This window comes from Cryptosporidium bovis (genome assembly GCF_009768925.1).
Source record: "Cryptosporidium bovis isolate 45015 chromosome Unknown contig_3, whole genome shotgun sequence".
NCBI lineage: Eukaryota > Apicomplexa > Conoidasida > Eucoccidiorida > Cryptosporidiidae > Cryptosporidium > Cryptosporidium bovis.
Window position 1 is genome coordinate 142,480 of NW_027125024.1, and position 21,981 is coordinate 164,460.

Consider the following 21,981-nt stretch of genomic DNA (forward strand, 5'->3'; position numbering starts at 1 on the left):
AAATCTCTCATTTATATGAATTAGAGTACAGAAAAGTTGATGGTGATACCACTAATTAATTTTAAGAGATATTGACGTTAATGTTCCTTTATGAATGGAAATCAAAACAGAAACCAAACTAAAAATGGCTTAACGCCCAAGCCTCCAGGAGCATCTCAAAATTCTGTTTTGCTATTAGATGTTACTCAACCTCATTTAAGTTCATCTTCTGGTCAGGTTCAGCCAGAATCAAATGTTCCTTTCATATATATATCTGATAAAAAATCAGAGACTCCCGTAAAGCAAACTGTTTTGAACTCAGCTAACACTCCACTAAATAACTCTGGTTCATCTGATACCCTTAAAGACGCTGTGAGAAAATGGCACGCTAAAAGGAAAAAAAATCCAGATAATAATGACGATTCCAAGAAGCAAAAAAAGCTAACCAAAACTTCAAATATTATGCTAGGTGATAAGTCTAAACAACCGGAAGTTAAATTAGCTGACAATAAAAGCAGTCTCGAAAATTCTGTTCAAACTATTCATATTTCAAATGAACAAAAATATTCCAAATCAAGCTCAGAGTTAGAAACAGACATTAAGGATCCTTTTGATGGTCCACTTTCATTTGACGCAATAATGGCATTGAAAAAAAAGAAAAACGAAGCTGATTTTGATGAAGCAAGTGAGAAAAACATCAATAGTCCGGCTCAAGAATTATCTAGTAACAAGATTCGTCGGAGTAAGCAGGTAAATGAGGCAGCATTATTTGAATCTAGAATTAAAAATCAAGTCGAAACTACACAGAAAAAAGTAATTGCGTTAACAAACAACTTTCAAAGTTGTAGCACTCAAAGTGAGATTATTCAAGTATTTGCAGATGTAATTAATTGTTTGTTTATAAACATTGAAGAAGTCTTACAAAAGCAGGCATTGGATGAAGAAGAAAAAACCTCCCATATCAGAAACTCTCTAGAATTATGCATAAACATAGTTTCACAGAAGTCAAACAATGTAACTGATGAACTTGATGAACTTGCATTAGATTTTCTTGCTAAATATCCTATTGTTTTTGAATCATTAAAAACACTTACAAACATTGAATCTTTAAATGATTCAACTTTAGATGCGGTACATAAATATATTTTAAATTACACAAGTCCAATAGATAGAATCAACCACGTTCTAAAAGTAGATGGCTGAATATACCTCTACAATGATAATTTTATTCAAAATGTTTGATATATTTGCTACTTTATTTAAAATTATTTACTATGTATTCCTAAGTAAACTAGAAATTGATTGCATTGCGCATGTTATTGTAGCGGCTTGTTTTGCTTTACATACAACTATCAAGTAATAAATTAACTCCTTGTATGAAAAAATTATTCTGCATCTTTCAAAATCAGAACGGAGAATATTCTGTGGGCTACATATCGTTTTTTTAAGGAGAACCTTTAGTTCAAGTGGGAGAAAACTGTTATGAACCAATTCAGTCATCTCAAACTTGGTAACACCACAAAGTTTAAATGCATAACTCCAAATAGACGACCTTATAGGATTTGTAGTTGGGACTTCAAATATATCGCATATAGTTTTCATCTTTTTGCTACATTCAAATAACAGGATATCCAATTCATTTTTTATACAATTCGAACACTCTTTTGAATACGTTGAGAGAATAGACCAAACTGTTTCTGAATAAAACTCGTAGTCTGACATTTGAATGGGAAAACTATTTACCGTACATATTAAATGGTCGTTTTTTGTTACCGAATTTTTTTTGTTTGAAACTTTGTTATTTAGTTTCTCCTTCGCACCTCCTGTTTCTTCTTTTTCACATTCTGTTAGATTGTGCCCTAAAATCGATTTATATTCATTCAAGCTAAATATTTTATCAGATTTATCACCTATTCTTTTGAAATTGAAAGAAATTGAATTTTTTTTTACCATTGGTTTTGAATTCATAACAGAGGAAAGCAGGAAGCGATCTGCCCAGTGCTTATCTGAATTTGATCTTAGTATGATTGCATCGTTTTTATTCATACTTAAAATATCTCCATTATGAGAGAATCGATTTAATAAGTGAATAATTCTTATTAACTTTGAATCATCATCTTTAAAGTTGTTGCTACCAACAAATCTTTCCCTAATCTCCTTTTTATTTCTTTTTCTTTCCCTTAATTTATTGGGAGAGAAATCAGAAGTGGAGACTTTTTCATCACTTTTTTGAAACTCTGGTGAATTGTTTTTGAACTTAAAGCGATCTAAATTAAAAAATTCAGTTAAATTTAATCTGAATTTATCAATTTTAGAGTGAAAAAATCCTGTAGAAAGAATGTAGTTTTGAATTAAATTTATTTTTGTTGAAATAAAGGGAACTAAAATTCCTGTTGATTTTCTGGTATCTATTTGTTGTGAACTGAAAATGCTCGAGGCATTCCCACTAGTAATTGAATCAGTAACTAAAACTTCTTCGTTCTCTTGATTCACAACGGAGTTATCCTCTTGTTTTCCTTCTTCACTTGAAACATAAACATAATCAGACAGAATTTCTTTATAGTATGATGTTTCTAAATAAGCAAGTATGTTATCTGTTGATTTTGATTCCAAACCTTTTTTATACTCTATACAGTCTCTGAGATTCTCCGCCGTTGGGTCATAACAAGTATTACCATCGCAATTTACCCCCTCAAGAGGGTCTGACCCAAGTTCCCAATGGTCCATAGATGTAATACCGAAAGAACAGGATAATTGACACATAGATTGAATTGTTGTAACTATGCATATTATATGAGAAAGTTCAGTAATTGTCCAAACCTGTGTAGTTGAAAAAGTTCCAATAAGCCTTTTTAATAAATCACTTGAAACACAACTCGGCTCAAAAGTTATAGATTTCAAATATTCAAATAATACAAAAAACTTGTCTGGGAGAGCATTTAGAGGATTTTTTAACCATTCTATTGGTCCATTATTTATCAAAAACATTTGAATTTCCAACTTTATTATGTAGTCGTTGTCATACAATGAAGAACTCAAAATACCTATAAAATGACGATAAAACAATGGTAAAACGCCATACCTCCTATCCTCCATAATCACTTTATATGAATTTAGCAAAGACTCTGCATACTCTGGAAGTATATATATTAACCTAAATATTGAAGGGATTCTTCCGTAAAAGGTATTAAAAACACTCTTCCAAAAAATATCTCCCTCATTTTTGTCATCAAATATAGTAAAACCAGGTGTCCCAGGGATCATGAATTCTGGACACATAAATCTGCCGCATGGAAGTGGAAATTCAATATTGTCATTTGCAAACATTCCAATCGCTTTGTTTAAATCAATCGAAGTTCCACCTATTGTTATTTTAAATAAAAACTCTGAAGGAATGCTTTCAATAGGTATATCACAAAAAACCATCCCATTATTAATTTGTTTTTGATGAGTTGTTATTTTTTTGTTGTCAAGTGATCCCCACTTCAACAACAGTTCATTGTATAACTTGTCCCAATGTTTTAAAATGGCACTCCTAATGTTTCCATAAGGATTAAGGAATGTTGAGAGACGAAGAAGTACACACAATGTTTGCTCAAAACGCCAATACTCGGTTTTTTCATTCAACAATATTTTATTCTGAATGAACGTAATCTTTCTTTCAATAATATAATATGTTTCACCACTATTTATTTGCTCCCAATTTGGAATATCTAAATATTCCCAGATAAGTTCTTTGTAGCTAAGAAACAAGAGCAAGTTCTGACTGAAGTCGTCCATTGCTATTCAAATACATCGTTTACATCTTAAAAAAATGCAAATTCATACATTTATTTGTATTAGTTCCACTTTTTTAACTCCCGCGAAAATAAGCTAAAACAGTAAAAGGGAAATGACCGAAAATACAACTTCATGGAACGATATTCATTAAAAGCCTAGACACTAATAATGAAAAAACAAAAAAGACAGCATTTCAGCCGTAAAACCTCGGATCTAACTGACTACAATGAAAATTTGTACAGTGCATGTTGTGGAATGTGTTATTATTCCCCGTACCAGATCCACAAATTACACCCTTCTGTATTTCATTGTTTGTAGAAACTTTTCCAACTCCTGATTCAAGCTGGGAAGAAACTAATCCATTATTATTCACATGTTGCTGACTACCCTGTCTAAAAACTTGTCTTTGTAGTAATTGTTCATTACACTTTTCCACAATAAAAGATAAAACTACCGAGGGAAGAGCCTCAAGTCCATTTATTGTTCCATCAGAAGCGAATTTCGCGCAGACAGGTATTGAGGTCAACCCACTAAATGATGAAGGATAATATGTGATCGTTATATAAGAGAGAGTTTGGGAGATATCAGGGCATTGTTGCAAAACTCTATTGTCCCTGTATAACGAAAATTGTTGTTGATCACATTTATTCTCAATAAGGATAGGACACGTTAAAGATATTCCCTGAACAGAAGACGAATTGTTTGGATTGGAAATGTTTGGGTTGATTGTTCTAATGGCCTCAGTATTACCGATGATATATTGGTTCTTATCATGTTTTATCTGAATTTTATTTTGAAAACAATTATTATGAGGACATTCCCTTAAACCATTAGAATTCAAACACTTAAACGCCTCCTGTTTACAATTTAAATTGTATCCATTATTCATACTCAAGCTAGCAACTTTTTTACTACTTTCTGACATGAATTTAGAAAGGCTTCTTCTTCTTGACCATCTCTGTCTATCTGCTACTCTACAAGGCTCACAAGATCTCATATGTGGTGTTGCATCCCGTTTATGGCATCTCCAGCAAAGTTTTGGATCTCCTCTGCGCCTCTTGGTTACTTTAACTTCACTTTCAAAGTTGTTCTTTTTCTCTGACCCTGATTCTTGAAAACCATTTAAAACAAGAGAATCAAATTGAGAACTATAGTTTTTTTCTGTCTGAAAATTCTTATCAATTTTTAAATTTTGTGTTTCGTCTCTTATCTCATTGTTAGATATTTTCTCACTTTTTAATATATCTTCATCTATAAATAAATTTTGGTTAATTGAAGTTCTATTATTTGCAACTGTTCTCTTCTCTGAGTCATTGTTACCAAAATTACCTATATCAATTGAAGTACTTGAATCTTCCATACAATTATTTGGAATATAATTACACATTGAGTTATTGCTGTGACTGTAATTTACGTTACCATTAACATTAACATTAACATTTACGTTCAATTTATTACTTGTACTTTGTAGATTAGTATTTAGACTTTTTGAGGGATTGGCTATTGAATTAACGGTAGACTCGTTCCAATTGTTGTTCTCGTCCTCAAAAGACAAAATCATGTCAGAATTAATGTATATCTCCGGAATAGGAAGTCCATCCATCCTTTTTGTGTAGATATGTTGACGCGATTATTTGTCTCAATAATTCACAAAACTTCAAAAAGCTTGAACCATTTACTATCTAAAATTTCATTATTTTCACAGTAAACAAAAAAGTTTCAATACGAATAACTCAATCTTATTGTAACATGTCCAAATATATGCAAATTATTTGTTATATATTTTAAAGGTTAACGGAAATATTCAACTTGAAACAAAACAAATATTTTTGCCTTAAAAATTTTTAACATTTGGCTCCAGATAAGTGAATTTTTCCCTCGTAAATACTTTGTCAACGCATGGTACCCTCTTTAGCATGATCAAAAAGAAAAATTGAAAAATTCTTTTTTATTTTTTTGTATAATTATGATGCAAAGTGAAGGTTAGTTGAAAAGTTTGATTTAGTAACACTTTGACTGAAATTTTCAGCGGAATTCAATGATGCAACCTTCGCTATAACATCAAACCCATATTTAAGAATTTATACTGCCTATATTGAAAAAACTACTGTGTACCCAAAATCGAGATGGTTATCATTCCTTGGTTTACTAATGATATTTGCGTTAAGAGTTTATTATTGTCAAGGTATGTTGCAAGAACATATGGACTGCATTTAGTGGTAGTTTGGATTAAGAATAGATTTAAATAAAGTTATTTTCTATTTGAATCTATATTCCATATTAAATCGAAAAAAATATTTTCTAATAAAAATTGTAGGTTTTTTTATAGTTACATATGGTCTTTCAATATATATTTTAAATTTATTTATTGGCTTTTTGTCACCACAAATTGATCCTGAAGAGGAAGGTATGGTTCTACCAGTTCACGATTCACAGGAATTTAGACCCTTTGAAAGGAGATTACCCGAGTTTAAATTCTGGTTGTCAGCTACAAGGGCAACACTTATTTCAATATTCTTAACATTTTTCGAAATATTTGATTTGCCCGTATTTTGGCCAATTCTACTCGCGTATTTCATATTCTTGTTCGTGCTAACAATGAGACAACAAATTCAGGTAGGTTACTTTGAAAGTGCATAACATGTTTATATTTGTTAATAACTGATATTCCTTATCACAGCATATGATCAAATATCGGTATGTTCCGTTCTCTTGGGGAAAACAGACCTATGGAGAGCTAACGAGGGGGGCATCATCTGGAAGCAAGAAGACGAGTTTAGGTGGGATAGGATTGACTTTAATAGGATCAGACAGATAGAAGTTAGATAGCTAGTAAAAATTTTTTTCTGTTTTTCATTGAATTCATAGTATTTTAATTTGGGATAAGAAGCGCCAGTATTGCCGCAGTTGTTTTAACCATTGTTTTAATCTAGGTCAAATTTGCACCTTGTATGACAACATCTGCAGATGAGTGAATAACCCGTTCTTTCTGCACGCCATTTGAGTTAATTTATTGATTTTCTTATAATTTTGGGATGTTGGCGTTACCACCTATTTCATTTGAACTTTTAAATGAACAACTTGAGAATGGTCCACTCATTGTTAGCAGTATTGCTCAGTTTGTCTATAAAAAGAAAATAGAACCTGCAGGAGAGGCATTTTTCTTCAAGTTTGAAGGAAGAGAATGGAGGAAAGCTTACACAACTGAATGTTCTTTTCCTTTGAATAATGAAAAACATATTATTTCAGAAGGTAATACTAAAGAAAATAAAAGAAAGGTTAAAAGGTCTTCAAATAAAGCAAATAACAACATTCCGGTATCACTGGCACGTTTAAAACAACTAGTTGGTGAAACAGAAACCCTTTATCAAAAGCTGGGTGTAACTGAAAGTGCAGGACCAAATGAAATAAAAAAGGCATATAGAAAATTAGCTTTATTTCATCATCCAGATAAAAATAGCGAGAGTAGTTCAGATATGAGATCTGATGAATTCCTCAAAATACAAGAAGCTTATGAGATATTGAGTGATGCCAATTTGAGACACGCGTACGACTCTGCGTTGCCTTTCGATGAGTCAATTCCAAACTATTATTCGACTGAAGATGAGTGTTTTCAGAATTTCAAGAACTTTTTCTCGCCCATTTTTATTCGAAACTCGCGTTGGTCTGTTAACAAACCGGTTCCTGACTTGGGTAACGAGGATGACGAAATAAGAACTGTTGAGGAATTTTACAATTTTTGGAGAGGTTTTGAATCAAATCGTGACTTTAGCATTCATGATGAATACGAACTCTCTCAAGCAGAATGTAGAGAGGAGAAAAGATGGATGGAACGTCAAAATTCAAAAATACGCTCGAAGTATATTAGAAATGAAATATCAAGAATAAATAAATTAGTTGAATTAGCATATAAACATGATCCTAGGATTAAATTACATTATAGAAACATCGACAAAATAAAAGAAGAAAAAAAAATGAAGAAGAAAGAGGAAAAAGAGACTATTGAGAGAGAAAAACGACTTTTAGAGGAACAAACAAAAAAGAAAGCCTCTGAATATAAAGCTATTATAAGGTCTCAAAGAATATCTGTAAGAAACATTATGAAAGAACTTTCTGATATTGAATTACTTATAAATGAGTTTCAAAGAGAAGCTTATTTCCTTTCAGATGGTATTGAGATTGTCAGTGAATTTTCCAGCTGGAATAACGAATTTTTAAATGAAATACTATTAAGATATTCTGGCTACACAGATGGTGAATATTTAATATCTAAACTTGAAGTTAAACAATGGGAAGATTGGTTACTTAAATTGAATCTTGCACAACTTCAAGAATTGAATGATTTTTTAAATAATTGGAAAGAAAAAAATGGACAAATGTCTAATGATAAAAAATACTTAAAAAAATTGTTTATTATTTACAATTTGAAAATATCAAGTGTTGTGAAAACGGAATTAAAGAAATCAAAGACTGATGAAATATCAAATTTACCTAATGAAACGCAAGTAAAAATATTAAATACTTCTGAGTCTGATTCGAAACAAAGTGAACACAAGGAATCGAATAATTCCGAGTGGTCTATATTTGAGCTCAGCTTACTTGCAAAGGCCCTTCAAAAATATCCAGGTGGTGTCAAAAATAGATGGAATTTAATTTATGACCATTTAAAAGGAACTAAAACTAAGGAACAAATATTGACTAAAGTGAAGGAATTGTCTGAATCTGAAAAACTTGCGAAGTTGTCAAATGAGGTTAAGGAAGAGTCCCCATTTGAGATTTTTATTCAAAGCAACAAAGGTGTTCTAAAAAAATTCGATAATGCACCTGATATTCGAGATTGTCCGGAAAAACTTGAATCAAATCAGGATAAAATGCAACGTAAGACAGAAGAGAACGATTTATGGACAAAAGAACAACAAAATACATTTGAAAGTGCTCTGAAAAAGTACCCTGCTTCCATACCATCTAAGGAAAGATGGGAATTAATTTCATCTTGTGTTCAGGGTAAAAACACAATACAATGTATTGCAAGATTTAAGTTTATTAGAGAACAAATAATGAAAAACAAAAGTAAAACATAGTTAATTAACAATGTATTTTATTATTTTTTCTCTGTCAGCAATAGCAAAGGTGAAGTTTTTCCTGTTGGTAAAGGTGAAGAGAGTCCTGTGTTTATTTTACGAATTGGAGTTTGATTTGCTTTAATTGATCTTCCAGAATCTTCTTCCACTTTAATAAAATTGCTTTTTTTTCTTTCAATTTCCAAAGTATTTGTTAGTTTTGGGCCCTTGTAATTAATTATATCGGAAAAAGTACTATTTTTAATGAATTCTCCGGGGATCGAATTCCTCCTAACTTTTCCAGTAGAAATTCTACCTTGAATAGATGAGATGTAGTTACCAAATTTACTTTTTGCACTTGTGATAATGTTCGAGTTTAAAGATGACTTGATCGAGTTGATAATAGGTAGTTTCGATTGATTCCTTGCCTCGGCAGAAAACCTGTTGGAGTTTGGTGTTTTGTAAATGGTAACAGGCTCAGTTTTGTATTGCTGAGGGGTATTGACTAACGAATTTTTTCTTATATTAGTGTTTTCTTGTAGCGTATTTGCAACAGATGCAGCTTTGATGAAACTATCTACCAATGAAGACTGGCTACATGGAGTAGTTGAGTTGAAAACGTTGTATACACTGTTAGATGTGGAAAATGGCCTCCTTGAAGGTGATGTCATACTTAGTCCAAAAAAAGAAATATTCTTCTCAGAGTACTCAACTCTATTTTCTGTTCTTAATTTTTGAATAGGTGTATTCATATCAAACCCAATGCCGTTCAATATCTTTGTTCTGCCTTCATCAATGAATTGAACTTCCGTATTTAAATGTTTTTGTTTTTCCTCAATATATCTTTCTGATACACTTAATCTATTTTTATTATCGCTTTTTTTATAGTCCTTTTTAACAATTAAATTCCATACATTTAATTCAATATAAAGGGCATTTTTCACATAAACATATAGCCCGTATAAAGTAAAGATAATAAGAATTAAAGATAAAGATGATGTAAAAATACCATACTCTTCTTCCAAATATTTCCAAAGATAACCCAAGAAGAGGTATGATATGATTGATATAAATGAAACGAATGCCAACATTAAATCAAATAATAAAAAATACCATCTGTTACTTGAAATATACAAAAACGAATATTAACACTTTAATAATTATAGTTGATATCTTCCTCAAAACTAAGAACAAGTATTACAGAAAGGGTATCACCTTGAATAGATTTCAATATAAAAATTTAATATTAATTACCCAATGAAATTAAATAATTTTGCGCTCAAACTCGGTAAAAATGGAAACTTAAAAAACTGAGAAAAAGTATATACGTAGAGCAATTACTCCCTATTTTGTCTAAACCGTTATGCCACACGCTATTACTGTTATGTCATCAACTGAAGCATTGCTCGTTTCCTTTAACCATGAATTTTGGCATTTTTTCACTGTCAAGTCAAGTTCTTCTTGAATACAAAGCTTTTTGTAATTAACTTCTATTTTCTTTGAATGTTCAAGAAAACCATCTGTACCAAGTAAAAGAACCAGCGAATCTCCTTTTTCTACCTTCATTTCCCATATTTCGGGTTTATGAGATATCCCTAAAGCTCTACCATTTGTATCACCGAGGCTTCTTGTCATGGAGAAATTGATACCTTTATCAGAAAATTTATTAGAGTAAAATCTGTTATTATCTATTAATCCCCCTTTATTCAGTATTCTTTTTCTCTCTTGGTAATTTTCTAGGTTATGTTGTGGTGTCTCATATACAATATTTCCAGTAAATGTATCAATTATTTTTCCTCCAGAACTACCAAGTTGAATCATTATAACTCTTTCAGTTTGAACTAATGCAATAGTTGCACTTGTACCTGAGGTTCCAAATAAATTTTCTTTCTCTAATAAAGACTGCACACTGTCGAAAAGATTTGATATTTCTGAAATGATGTTTATTTCGTTTTTTTTTTCAACTTGTGCATGGTTGTGTGAATAAACCATTTTTTTAGTTATATCATCACTATTATTAATATCTTTGAAGATAAGAATATTTTGGAGACCTCTCATTACCTTTTGCCTTACAATAGAAGAGATTTTGTGTCCATATCTTCCATGTCCATCAAAAACACCAACTAATAAGTTATTGTTCAATAATTTCTCTATACAAAAGTCGTCTTGGTTAACCATATTTTTATTTGTTCTTTTTCCGCGAGTGCATGCATAACTTATATTCCATTGTTTCAAAAGTGCTCTTCCAACGTTTTCACATGGCTTCCACAAACACTCCCTATCACAAAGTTCATCCTCATTTCTGGAGTTGTGGTCTCCACAGACGTATAGACTAATAGCATCATCTTTATATTCCTTAATAATGCTCTTACTTACATTTCTGGCCTTAACTTTTAGCGGTGGAAGTGATTCCCTTCCAGTGAATGTATTGTTATTACCTAAAACACCTTTTTGGATCAACTCCAACCTAACTTTGAGTTTTTGGTATTCATCTTCTCTGCTTGATAGGAGTTCTTTTAATTCAGATATCTGTTTTTTTAGTTCTCTATTCTCTTCAAACAGATTTTTTTCGTTGTATTGAATATTTTCACCTATATGTTTTGCTGCACTAATTCCAACTGAAGCAGATCTAACTGTTTCACTGCTTTTAAGGCTTTCAATATGTATTTTTGAAGGTAAATATGCGGGGCCAATAATTGAAACTGTACTTTTTTGGATATTTCCATTTTGTATTCCTAATTGTCTTGTTCTTTCATCTTGAGCAATATTTCTTTCTGGACTCGGTGATCTAGAAATCCTTCCGGCTCTTCTGTGTATATAGCTTCCAATACTTGTAAACTGTGGTCCTGATTTTGAATTCAATTTTGCCCAACCATTTATTGTTGCTGACTGTTTGCTTGGACCTAAAACGTAACTTGGTGATTGCAAAGAGGCAAAATTAATAGATGATATTTGGCTCCCAGATAAAGTTAACTTTCCAAAGTTAGAGGATAATTGATTTTGACAGGTGAACATGTCATTAATCATTGAGTTTAACCAAAAATAACTTATTAAGTTAGGGAAATTTTATATTTAATCCACTACCTAAATTTACACACACGACAAAACGTCAACGAGGTTAAGCGATAAAAAAAGTAAATCACAAGGTAATAAAGCTTACAAAGAAAAAACATATCGAATCTAATTATTTTTAGGTTTTAGAGTTCTCAAATAATTCCCGATTATTCTAATTGAGATAATAAACTGAATAAACTCCTCTAGATCTACCTTTAGTTTAAAATTCATTTGCATAAGTGCCTCTGTTTCAATCCTTGTCAACTCCTCATTTGAAACTCCACCAATCTGAGCAAAACTAGAATAGGTTAACAATTTGTCGTCATATAATTTTACACAAATAATCAAACTTGAAAGCATCAATCTATGCGCATTCTTAGTGTCAAATACACACGAAGGATTGCCTTCGAGAATACGTATTATATATATAAACATTATTATAAATAGTGATGGACTACATAAGGAAAATTTAACGAGTCTCATAAAATAGTCTCTTATTGAAATATTCTTAAAGTTCTTGGTATCAAAACTTGTACTTATTTTGTTATTAACCCTTATTTGTGAAATGTACTGTGTCAATACCAAAAAATCGCCGAGGATTTCATCGAACATAAAGCTACACATTAAATCGGAGTCATGGATACAAGAAATGTCAAACTTATTTTGATTATTTGGAAATTCAAATATATTCCAGAATTTCTGCGAATAAAACTCAGCTTTAAGATCGTCGAAATTTTCGTTATTTTCGTCAAATTTTTTTAGAACTTTCTCGCCAAGCAACAACCTAATTATATTCCTCGATAGTTCTATAATAGATTTTTTATCATACATTTTTTTTGAATCAAAACTTAATATATCCAAGGAATTCTGGTTTCTAACCGTTTCATTAATACCCACATTCTTTGTAAATTTGTCGTTTACAACTTTTAAATGCTTATCTAATTTTAGACTGTACCTTGGACTTGTCTTTACATTTGTTATAGATAGGGATCCGTTCTCTGAGTCGAGTTCAGCATTTTCCAAAAATGGAACTTCGTTTTTTAATTCCTGGAAATGCTCAATACCGAGAGTTGAATTGGCACAAAAATGAGATTTAGTTGAGTATGAGGAACTGATTTCTCCGGGATCCCTCGTTGACATACTTGTGCAAACAACACTTCTATTTTTCAACTCCAGTCTTCATTTCAAATATGTATTTTTCTTTTTAAGAAAAGTTAAATACTAGCGCCAGGACTATTCATCTCTTATTATTTGGGATCACTTCGAATTGCGATTTTCGACACTAGTTTTTAATCCAACTACTTTATTTTCATGTTATACAAATATAAATTTATTTCCAGAAATATAAAAGTAAGTTGTTAGCAATAACAATAGACAAATATTTAGAAACTTATGTGAGAATTGTTAATGTGGAAATAAATGCACGCAGAGTCGGTTTTTTTTTTTTTTATGATTACGTGGAGTAATAAGGTGGTATAATATTAGTTGAACTTGCGGGAAAGTGCTTCAAAATATACAAGTTTCAATTAATGGTAAATTTGACCACAAATTCATCTGAAAGCCATGACTCTGGCCCACAATTGGTAAGAAGGGGGAAATGCGGGCCTTTGGTGGTGCTAAAAGTTGGGACGTCAACCTTGACAAATAGTAGAACAGGAAAGCTTTCTGTTTCAAATATTGGAGCACTCGTAGAGACGATATGTGATTTAATGGATAAAGGTTGTAGGGTTGTGTTGGTGTCTTCTGGAGCGGTTGGTGCAGGGCTGTTACACATGAATATAAGAGAAAAACCAACTAAATTGCATCTAAAACATGCAATAGCGGCAATAGGCCAACCTCTACTAATGAGGGTTTATGAGGATTTTTTTTCAATGAGAGGTGCTAAAGTTGCACAATTGCTGATGACCAGGTCAGATTTTGTAAACAAGGATAGGTATATTGACTTTAAAAATACATTACTGGACTTGATACATTGGAATGTTGTACCAATTATTAATGAAAATGACTCCGTTACAACAAATAACTTAAGTATTGGTAATAACGACACATTAGCAGCTTATTGTGCAATAGCTATTTCAGCTGATTGGTTAATCTTAGCAACTGATGTAGATGCATTATTTACAAAAAATCCTAGGCTGCACAAAGACGCATTGCCAATACTTAAAGTAAATAATATAGATGCCATTTTCCATATGGAAAATGACAATTCAGAAGAAAACATTGGAACTGAGTTAGGGACTGGTGGAATAAGGACTAAAATAATTGCAGCAAAAGTTGCAGCAGCAGCTGGAATTTCGACTTTCTTGGTGAATGGGTCATACCCAAATAGGTTGCTACAACTAGTGGACTCTGACGATTTTATAAAGATTTCAGAGAATAAAGTTGCCTCCCCAAAATTACTATTGAGACAGAAAAAAAGTGAAAATGAATATATTTTTTATAATAATGAAGTAATAACTCACTCAGTCAGCAATGAAAGTTTTGGGCATTCCAAAACATCATTCGTCTCGTCACTTTCTACAATATCTGATGACCAATCAAGAGAGGAATTAATATATTCTAATTTTGATGAAGAAATCGTTACTTGCAGTTTGGATGAGCTTTATCAAGGTGAATATATAGGAACTATTTTCACGAAACAGCTATTGTCACAAACAATGAAAAATCATAAAAGATGGATATTAAGTTTACCTGTTTGTGGAAAATTATTTCTTGATAGGGGAGCTATTAAATCGGTAGTTAACGATTCCGCTTCACTATTTTGCGCAGGCATTACTTATATTAAGGGAAAATTTGAAATGGGGGAAGTTGTCTCTATAGTTTGTGAAGATGATAACGATGAAAGGGAAGTTGCAAGATGTATTTCCAACTTTGACTCAACTAATCTAAAAAAAATAATAGGAAAAAGATCATGTGAAGTAGAAGACCTTCTTGGAGCAGGAGTTCAGGGAAAAGTCTCAGACAGGTCAAATATAATTAAACTTTAGAGTTTTTGTAGAATATTTTTTATTCGCACCTTGTGTGAAAATGTGTACATCTTTATTTGTGTGTTTGGCCCATATTAAAAGAAAATGAGAATTAATATAATTAATTTATAGTTTTAAAATAAAAAATTAGAAATAGGATGAATCTTTGTAGTATTGGAAGGGATTGTTTTGTAGAGGTTCGTGTTAAGGTTAGTGATTGCCTAAACTTTAATGCATATACTTTTCAGAGAAAAGGTGGGATAAGTCATCCGAATTTATCAAAATATGTCAGAAATTATAACTGTTACAATTTAAATTACAATCAAAAGAGGGATTGTGTTACTTCAAGAAGGGACTATATTACAGGAAAAAATGACCTAGGTTTTTTAACTGTCAGAAATAGAGTAGAAAGTGTTAGGACAAATGAATCAATAAACAAATTTACAACTCCAAAGAAAAACGGAAAGAGTCAATATTGCGACAATTCATTACCCACTACTAGATTTAGTTCCGTAACAGAGAGGTCGATAAGCACGGCGAATGAATACACACCCACTTCAAATAATGAAAAAATAGTTTTTCCGCATCCCTATATTTTAACAAATCATTTATCGCCAAAAAAATCAAATAATGGGACAAATCTTCCGAAGAAAGACCAGATAAACAGAAATAAACCATCAATTCCTCTGTTGAACCTTAAGTTTACAAAAGAATGCAGTTTAGATTTGGACAAAAAATTTGGAAATATAAAAAATTCGAATAGAATAGACAATAATGAGAACAAATTTTTAGACTTGAATTCATCAAAGGGAAACAACAAATTAAGAAGAGATTGGGAGGGAGTGAATATTCTTATTTTAGCGGCTCTACATGATCGTACTATACAAAATACGAAAGCTAAAATGGAGCAATTAACACTGTACACAAAGCAATCAAATATTGCAGGCAATTCAAAACAAAAATTTCATATTATTGAAGAAGGTAGTTTTGGTAAAGTATATAAGGGAAGGTACAAAAACTCCGATGTTGCAGTCAAAGTCCCAAATATTACAACTATGGAAACTGACCCGTTTGGTGTTATAGAAAGAATATTGAGGGAATGGAAATTACTAGCAAAGATAAAACACCCTAATGTGATTGGTCTTAAGGGAGGAATTATTCTCCCAAATAGGCACATCTGGTTGTTAACGAGTTATATTAACGGTTGTGACCTACATTCTTTAAGGCATAGATACAATTTTGACATTCCGATGGGAAAATCCATTAGAATGGTGAGACAACTTGTTGGTGTATTAGATTTTTTGCACACTCCTTCTAGGGAAAAAGGCATAATTATTCACAGAGATATAAAACCTGAAAATATTATTGTTGATTGTGTAAATTGGGACATATTCCTGTGTGATTTCGGGGATGCAGAGGAAATAGGGTCTGGAAACAAGAGCAAATTGTCAGGTGCAACTTGGTTGTATTCACCAATTGAACTTTTAAGTTCAGATCCAATGAGAATGGAGGCACAAACAAAACACTCTTACAAGTATGATGAAAAATGGGATATTTGGTCATTAGGATGTGTTTTACAAGAATTTTTTGGACACTCAAATCCATTTGAATATATTGTTGATTATTCTGATAACTCTAACCAAATATACGATAAACTAGTAAAAGCAACAAAAGAAAACAAATATAACCCCTATATTCCAGATAACATTCATCCAATAATAAGAAAAATAATAACAATGTGCCTACATGTTAATCCTCGTATGAGACCAACTGCAAAGGCCATATTAAGAATGTTATCTCAATTAGATTAGTGTTCAAAATTGACCTATTCAGGTTTTTGGAAAAAAATGTTAGTTTTTCTGTCTTCTCTCGAATTAATGACTTTTTTAGGCGGCTTAGATCATAGTACCGTTGCTACGCATGCATGTTTACACGTGGATAATTGTTAGACTTTTTAATTTCTTTCTCACCAATTCTAGAGATGGTTTATAGTGAGTAATTAATTTAATTAAATGGCCAAGGATAAAAGATCTAAGTACATAGTTGGTTTCACAATACATGCAGGCAAGGGTTTTGTTACTCCTAACCAAAACCCCATAAATCCCTTAGTTGTGGTAAGATGTTGTGGGAGGGAATACAGAACAAAAGTAAAATATAACAAATTAATTGCAACACAATGGGACGAATCTCACTCATGGACCGATATTTTTCTAACAGATACAGAATGGGATATGTCATTTATCACTTTTGAGGTTCAATCTGCAAATTCGTTCTGGAAAAATGATGTTATTGGGCAATGTTCTGTACAATTAAAGACATTAAGACAGAGAAAGAACCATTTTTTGAAAAGACACTTCAACATTACTGAATTAAATGATACATTTACAAAAGGAATTCTTTATTTAACAGTATACGCATGTGGACCAAACGACACACCACCTACAAGTGACGTATTAGAGTTACTGAATGCAGAAGAGGATAATTTTCAAAATAACCAAATCGACTTTTTAAGTCAAATTGTTGGAATTCCTGAGTCTGACAAAAACAAATTGTTTCAAGAAAGAGAGAAGCAAATTTATAATTTGTATGTCACAATATACAGAGTTGAGGATTTATTATTTAAAAAGGGTTTAAGAGACCCATTTGTAACCGTAGAGTTCAGTGGTTGCAGCATGAAAACTACAATAGCACGTGGAGTACTGGACCATAATTTTAATGAGTGCCTCCGATTCCCAGTTGTGACACCAATAGTGGAAGACATTATAATCTTAAAATTATGGGATGGTTCTACCAAACAACCAACGCTTATTACACAAGGAAAGTTTTCATTTGCCAAAGTTCGTTCTACGATTATCCCGGTAAGATGGTACAATTTTTATGGGAATTCTTGCTCAGATATTGAATTTTTATCAGAAGTTTCAACAGATAATTACTTTACGGAAAACATTCATACAGAAAATGATATGTATATAGGTAGAATATTACTATCGCTAAAAACAGAGCTATTAAGAAATATGGATCAATTAATGCCTGCTCAAATAATATCTGCACAGCCATTGGATGAGTTATTTACTAGACCGTGTCAGGTAGTAGCTGATGTTTATTCAGTGAAGGGTATTTTCGGAAAGAATGCATGCGTAGAGGTATCAATTGGACCCGTAAAACGAAGAACAGAATTTGTTCAACGCGAAAAGAGTGAGCAAAAATACGAACATACAAGAAATGGTGTTAAAATAGTTGAATCAGGTAAACAGATAAATATGGACAATTTCTTTTTTGGACCAGCAGAAGGAAGGGTACCAACAATTGAAATCGAATCTCAATCAAGAGAAGAACATACTTGGGATGTTATAATATCAGTATATACACACGACAGATTAAAAACAGATAATAATAGTAAACATGGAACTTTAACTAACAATGAAATTGCCATTGGCTCAAGAAGAGTAGCTTATTTTAGAGCAGCTATCACGAATATACCAATATATTTAGAGAATAAACCCATGTCTCCGATTTGGCTTCCACTTAAACAAACAAATGAAGGTTGGTTGGACTTAATAAAAAATAAGGAAGTTGATGCTAATGAGCGTTTTATACCAATTGAAGATCTTAATGAAGGAAAAAAAAAAGAAAAAAACATTCAGGAGATTGATTTGTATAGTATTGGTTCGAGTGCAATATTAATTTCAATATCAAAACATTTTTCTACAACAGTAAGGCGTACTAAAAGACATACAGTAAAAGCTATAGACTATGAAATAAGGTGTTACTTGTATGCTTGTAGGAATTTAAAAGAAAGTGGTAAAGATGAGAAAACAAACCCATATGTTGTTATTTCATCTTCTGGAGTGTATACAACCTCATCGATAAAAATAGGAACGACTAATCCAACATTCATGGAGTGTATTACTTTGAGGGTTAAGGTTGAAGTAGACCCATTAAGTTCACTTCCAATAGTTTCACCTATTACAGTGAGCGTTTTTTCAAGACACAGCTGGGGAAAGAGGTATATTGGATCATGTATTTGTATATATGATCGAATTAAAGGTAGAAACAAAAAAAGTGAGCTTGCAAATAGAATTGAACCCTATTGGGTGAAACTTAAAGGCGGAAGAAAACTTCATTCTCATGTAGGTGATATTTTGATTTGTATTGATATGGTTAAGGCTTGTGATTCAAAAATGATCCCACCACAACCACTTTTTCCCGAACTTAGAAAAGTTCAAATGATAGTTACAACAACATTTCTTCAAGAATTATTTATGATGACAGATGAAAATGTAAGAGAGAATATCAAGTCAAAGATACAGAGTAATGATAACTCATTTTTCAAACAGGGAATTATTGGTTCAAAAATCGAACAATTAAAGGTCTTGAATAACGTTAATGGAGATTTCTTCCTTGAAAACCACGAAAGAGGAAATTCTATTTCGACTGAAATAAAAAACCCAGTTATAGAATTTGTTGTTAGTCCATTTGGAAGGGTTGATGCATCAATTGATTCAGAGGTAAAGAAAAATGAAGGTAATCAAGAAGGCAAAGGAATGAATACTAATAATAAAAGTAGTATTCCAACATTTAGGCATATCCTACAGTGGAAATCACTCACTAATTCTGGTAAAAAAGAATTTATTAATAAGACATGGAAAACAATGAACGGTTACAATTTTGAATTTTTTAAGTCTATTACTTTGGATATTTTTCTTCCTGTGTCACCATTATTTGATCCAAGACTGACAATAAGAGTTTTTGAAGGCATAGTTGATGAAACAAAACTTATTGGTGAATTCATTCTTCCATTAGTGACATTCTTACCTTGGATCCCCGATGTTGATTCTGCTGACGATTGGATTTCTGCAAAACACGACTTTTCAAATAATATCGACATTTCTACTATTGTAAATGCATTTATGAAAGGTAATAAGAAGAATTTAATAAAACATTCGGGTTTAGTAAGCATAGCACTGGCAGATATGCAGGAAAAAAAAGAACAAAGTGTTGAATCAAAAAATTATCCTTTCCCTTATGTAAATAAACACGAAGAAATGGAGGAACTTAAAAAAAAGAGTCTAAAAAATCAAGGACTGAATCAATCAGGTGTTCCTATTTCTTTGATGAAGTCCTACACAATCCAAAATGTCTATTACCCAAGAATTTCTCAGAATATGTTTACAATTAATATCCATATACCCTTTCATTTTATTATTGTAGCAGAAGGCGAAGCCACCAGTAACATAAATAATCTAAAAATTTCAGCAGCAAATTCTGGATTAAGTGTAGGCGGTGTAATAACAACAATTACGTCAGGAAAAACAGTTACACTTCGTCCTTCAATTGATACAACAATGGAGGAGTTCCTTTCGGATATTTTTATTCCAGTAATACCATTGAGGAAAAGGGGCTTTCAAGGAACAAAAAAAACATTTGGATATATTAGAGGTTTTGTTTTACTTGCTTTGCCTGAAGTGGTTGAGAGAATAAATTCAATCGGTAATAGTGAGAATGAAGGAGTAAATTCTGAGAGTAACGAGAACAAATATTCAATCGAAATAAAAAAAGCAATCGAAAATAACCAAATATCAAGATGTTATAGCGAGGATGTGATAAAACATATTATTAATTTAAGTAGTCTTTACAAGAAGTTGAAGGGTGATAACGTTTATCCAAATCCAGTTAGAGTGAGACTATATATATTATCAGCATTGGCACTCGTTACGCCAGATCCGAATGAGTTTATCGACTTTGATCAGAATTTGACAAAAATGTCAATGGTCGAAAAAGTAAAAAGTAAATTTTCACTTTTGGGTACATTTGAACAGAAAACGAGGATAAAATCATTCTACATTTCCATAGTTTGTGGTTCGAAGGAAGAAAATTTTAGGTCTTTAGCAAAAACATCACTTAGTCCACTTTTTTATATTTTCCAAGAGTATAATGTTAATTTTCCAATGGAAGCGAGATTTGAAATTAAAATATGGGGAATACAAGAGAAAGTATATCCATATTTTGTTAGTAAGATTTTTGGACTAGTTTACAACGATAATGACGAAAAAGGTGAAAACAAAAAAGGTGAAAACACAAATTCAATGACAATAGACGAAGAGAAGAGTGAAGTTACTCAGGAACTTGGACCTGAGTACGACATATTTATTGGAAGTACTGTTCTTGAACTGACAGACCGTTGGCATAGCAAGGAGTGGCGTCAAATGATGAGAGAGAACCGTATTCCAATAGAATACCGTCCTTTATATAAAGATTGCACTAGTAATTTGAATTACGGTTTACTACAATTGTGGGTGGAAATTATGAGTTCAAGCAAGGCAGCAATTACAAAAAGATACGAACTTTCAGAACCAATTCCTACAGAAGTAGAGGTTAGAGTTGTAATATGGGGAGGTAGGAACATTAAAATACCCTTAAATATGGACTATGGAGATTTGATGTTCAAAGCATCACTAGACTGCAAACAATATCCAGAATATAGAGCAGATTTTGGAATAAACAATCCTAAAGTACAAGAAACAGATATACATTTTAACTGCAGGAGCGGAGAACCAATATTCAATTGGAGAATCGTTTACCCTCACCTTGTAACTCCTATAAGTGGTTGTTTATTGCAGCTATCAGCATATCACTACAGTTCCTTTGGGAACCATGAATTCATAGGTGAAGTTAATTTAGATTTGAGAAGATATATCATGAAGGTATCAAGTTCATTAGAGTCCATTGATGAAGATGTGGAGTTACCGCTAGTTAATTCTCAAGGCGTTGATTCTTCGTTTGTTAATGCAGGTTCAGTGCAGGTTACAATTCAGATAATGCCCCAATCTGAGGCTAATAGCAAGAAAGTTGGCATGGGAAGAGAGTTGCCTAACAGATTCCCAAAACTTGTTACACCATATTCAGGGAGAAATTGGGAAGACTTTTTACAACTGAAAGAGAGACAAGACAAATTAAGGCCAATTTGGATAAAAATAAGAATATTGTATATAATATTCGCGATACTGTTGTTTTTCATAATAGGGGCCATATATCCTGCACTGTTTTATCAATCAATTTCTTAGTAATACGCGCTATTTTGTGTTTGCATGTTCCCACATAATTATAGAAATAAGTATTAATGCAAGTATTATAGTATATAT

At 32.0% G+C, this 21,981-nt stretch overlaps 11 protein-coding genes across 11 annotated transcripts; 6 read left to right on the forward strand and 5 right to left on the reverse strand.

Moving 5' to 3' along the window:
• Positions 1-90: 90 nt before the first annotated feature.
• FG379_002335 (uncharacterized protein) lies at positions 91-1,182 on the forward strand (the record flags this gene model as incomplete). The annotated part of the gene is made up of 1 exon (XM_067328204.1): positions 91-1,182. The coding sequence occupies one exon, from the start codon at positions 91-93 to the stop codon at positions 1,180-1,182; it is 1,092 nt and encodes a 363-aa protein (XP_067183743.1).
• A 69-nt stretch (positions 1,183-1,251) lies between these two features.
• Positions 1,252-3,759, reverse strand: FG379_002336 (uncharacterized protein; the record flags this gene model as incomplete). Its single annotated transcript, XM_067328205.1, has 1 exon — positions 1,252-3,759. One exon carries the CDS (start codon positions 3,757-3,759, stop codon positions 1,252-1,254), a length of 2,508 nt encoding a protein of 835 aa, XP_067183744.1.
• A 193-nt stretch (positions 3,760-3,952) lies between these two features.
• FG379_002337 (uncharacterized protein) lies at positions 3,953-5,362 on the reverse strand (the record flags this gene model as incomplete). Its single annotated transcript, XM_067328206.1, has 1 exon — positions 3,953-5,362. The coding sequence occupies one exon, from the start codon at positions 5,360-5,362 to the stop codon at positions 3,953-3,955; it is 1,410 nt and encodes a 469-aa protein (XP_067183745.1).
• A 363-nt stretch (positions 5,363-5,725) lies between these two features.
• FG379_002338 (uncharacterized protein) lies at positions 5,726-6,577 on the forward strand (the record flags this gene model as incomplete). The annotated part of the gene is made up of 4 exons (XM_067328207.1): positions 5,726-5,741; positions 5,789-5,944; positions 6,089-6,375; positions 6,440-6,577. The coding sequence occupies 4 exons, from the start codon at positions 5,726-5,728 to the stop codon at positions 6,575-6,577; spliced, it is 597 nt and encodes a 198-aa protein (XP_067183746.1).
• Positions 6,578-6,794: 217 nt separating this feature from the next.
• Positions 6,795-8,840, forward strand: FG379_002339 (uncharacterized protein; the record flags this gene model as incomplete). Its single annotated transcript, XM_067328208.1, has 1 exon — positions 6,795-8,840. The coding sequence occupies one exon, from the start codon at positions 6,795-6,797 to the stop codon at positions 8,838-8,840; it is 2,046 nt and encodes a 681-aa protein (XP_067183747.1).
• A 20-nt stretch (positions 8,841-8,860) lies between these two features.
• Positions 8,861-9,910, reverse strand: FG379_002341 (uncharacterized protein; the record flags this gene model as incomplete). Its single annotated transcript, XM_067328210.1, has 1 exon — positions 8,861-9,910. One exon carries the CDS (start codon positions 9,908-9,910, stop codon positions 8,861-8,863), a length of 1,050 nt encoding a protein of 349 aa, XP_067183749.1.
• A 262-nt stretch (positions 9,911-10,172) lies between these two features.
• Positions 10,173-11,846, reverse strand: FG379_002342 (uncharacterized protein; the record flags this gene model as incomplete). Its single annotated transcript, XM_067328211.1, has 1 exon — positions 10,173-11,846. One exon carries the CDS (start codon positions 11,844-11,846, stop codon positions 10,173-10,175), a length of 1,674 nt encoding a protein of 557 aa, XP_067183750.1.
• A 153-nt stretch (positions 11,847-11,999) lies between these two features.
• On the reverse strand, positions 12,000-13,013 carry FG379_002343 (cyclin 6 pcl7; the record flags this gene model as incomplete). Its single annotated transcript, XM_067328212.1, has 1 exon — positions 12,000-13,013. The coding sequence occupies one exon, from the start codon at positions 13,011-13,013 to the stop codon at positions 12,000-12,002; it is 1,014 nt and encodes a 337-aa protein (XP_067183751.1).
• A 389-nt stretch (positions 13,014-13,402) lies between these two features.
• On the forward strand, positions 13,403-14,860 carry FG379_002344 (uncharacterized protein; the record flags this gene model as incomplete). The annotated part of the gene is made up of 1 exon (XM_067328213.1): positions 13,403-14,860. One exon carries the CDS (start codon positions 13,403-13,405, stop codon positions 14,858-14,860), a length of 1,458 nt encoding a protein of 485 aa, XP_067183752.1.
• Positions 14,861-14,997: 137 nt separating this feature from the next.
• Positions 14,998-16,650, forward strand: FG379_002345 (Ser Thr kinase; the record flags this gene model as incomplete). Its single annotated transcript, XM_067328214.1, has 1 exon — positions 14,998-16,650. One exon carries the CDS (start codon positions 14,998-15,000, stop codon positions 16,648-16,650), a length of 1,653 nt encoding a protein of 550 aa, XP_067183753.1.
• A 201-nt stretch (positions 16,651-16,851) lies between these two features.
• Positions 16,852-21,903, forward strand: FG379_002346 (uncharacterized protein; the record flags this gene model as incomplete). The annotated part of the gene is made up of 1 exon (XM_067328215.1): positions 16,852-21,903. The coding sequence occupies one exon, from the start codon at positions 16,852-16,854 to the stop codon at positions 21,901-21,903; it is 5,052 nt and encodes a 1,683-aa protein (XP_067183754.1).
• Between the last annotated feature and the right edge of the window lie 78 nt (positions 21,904-21,981).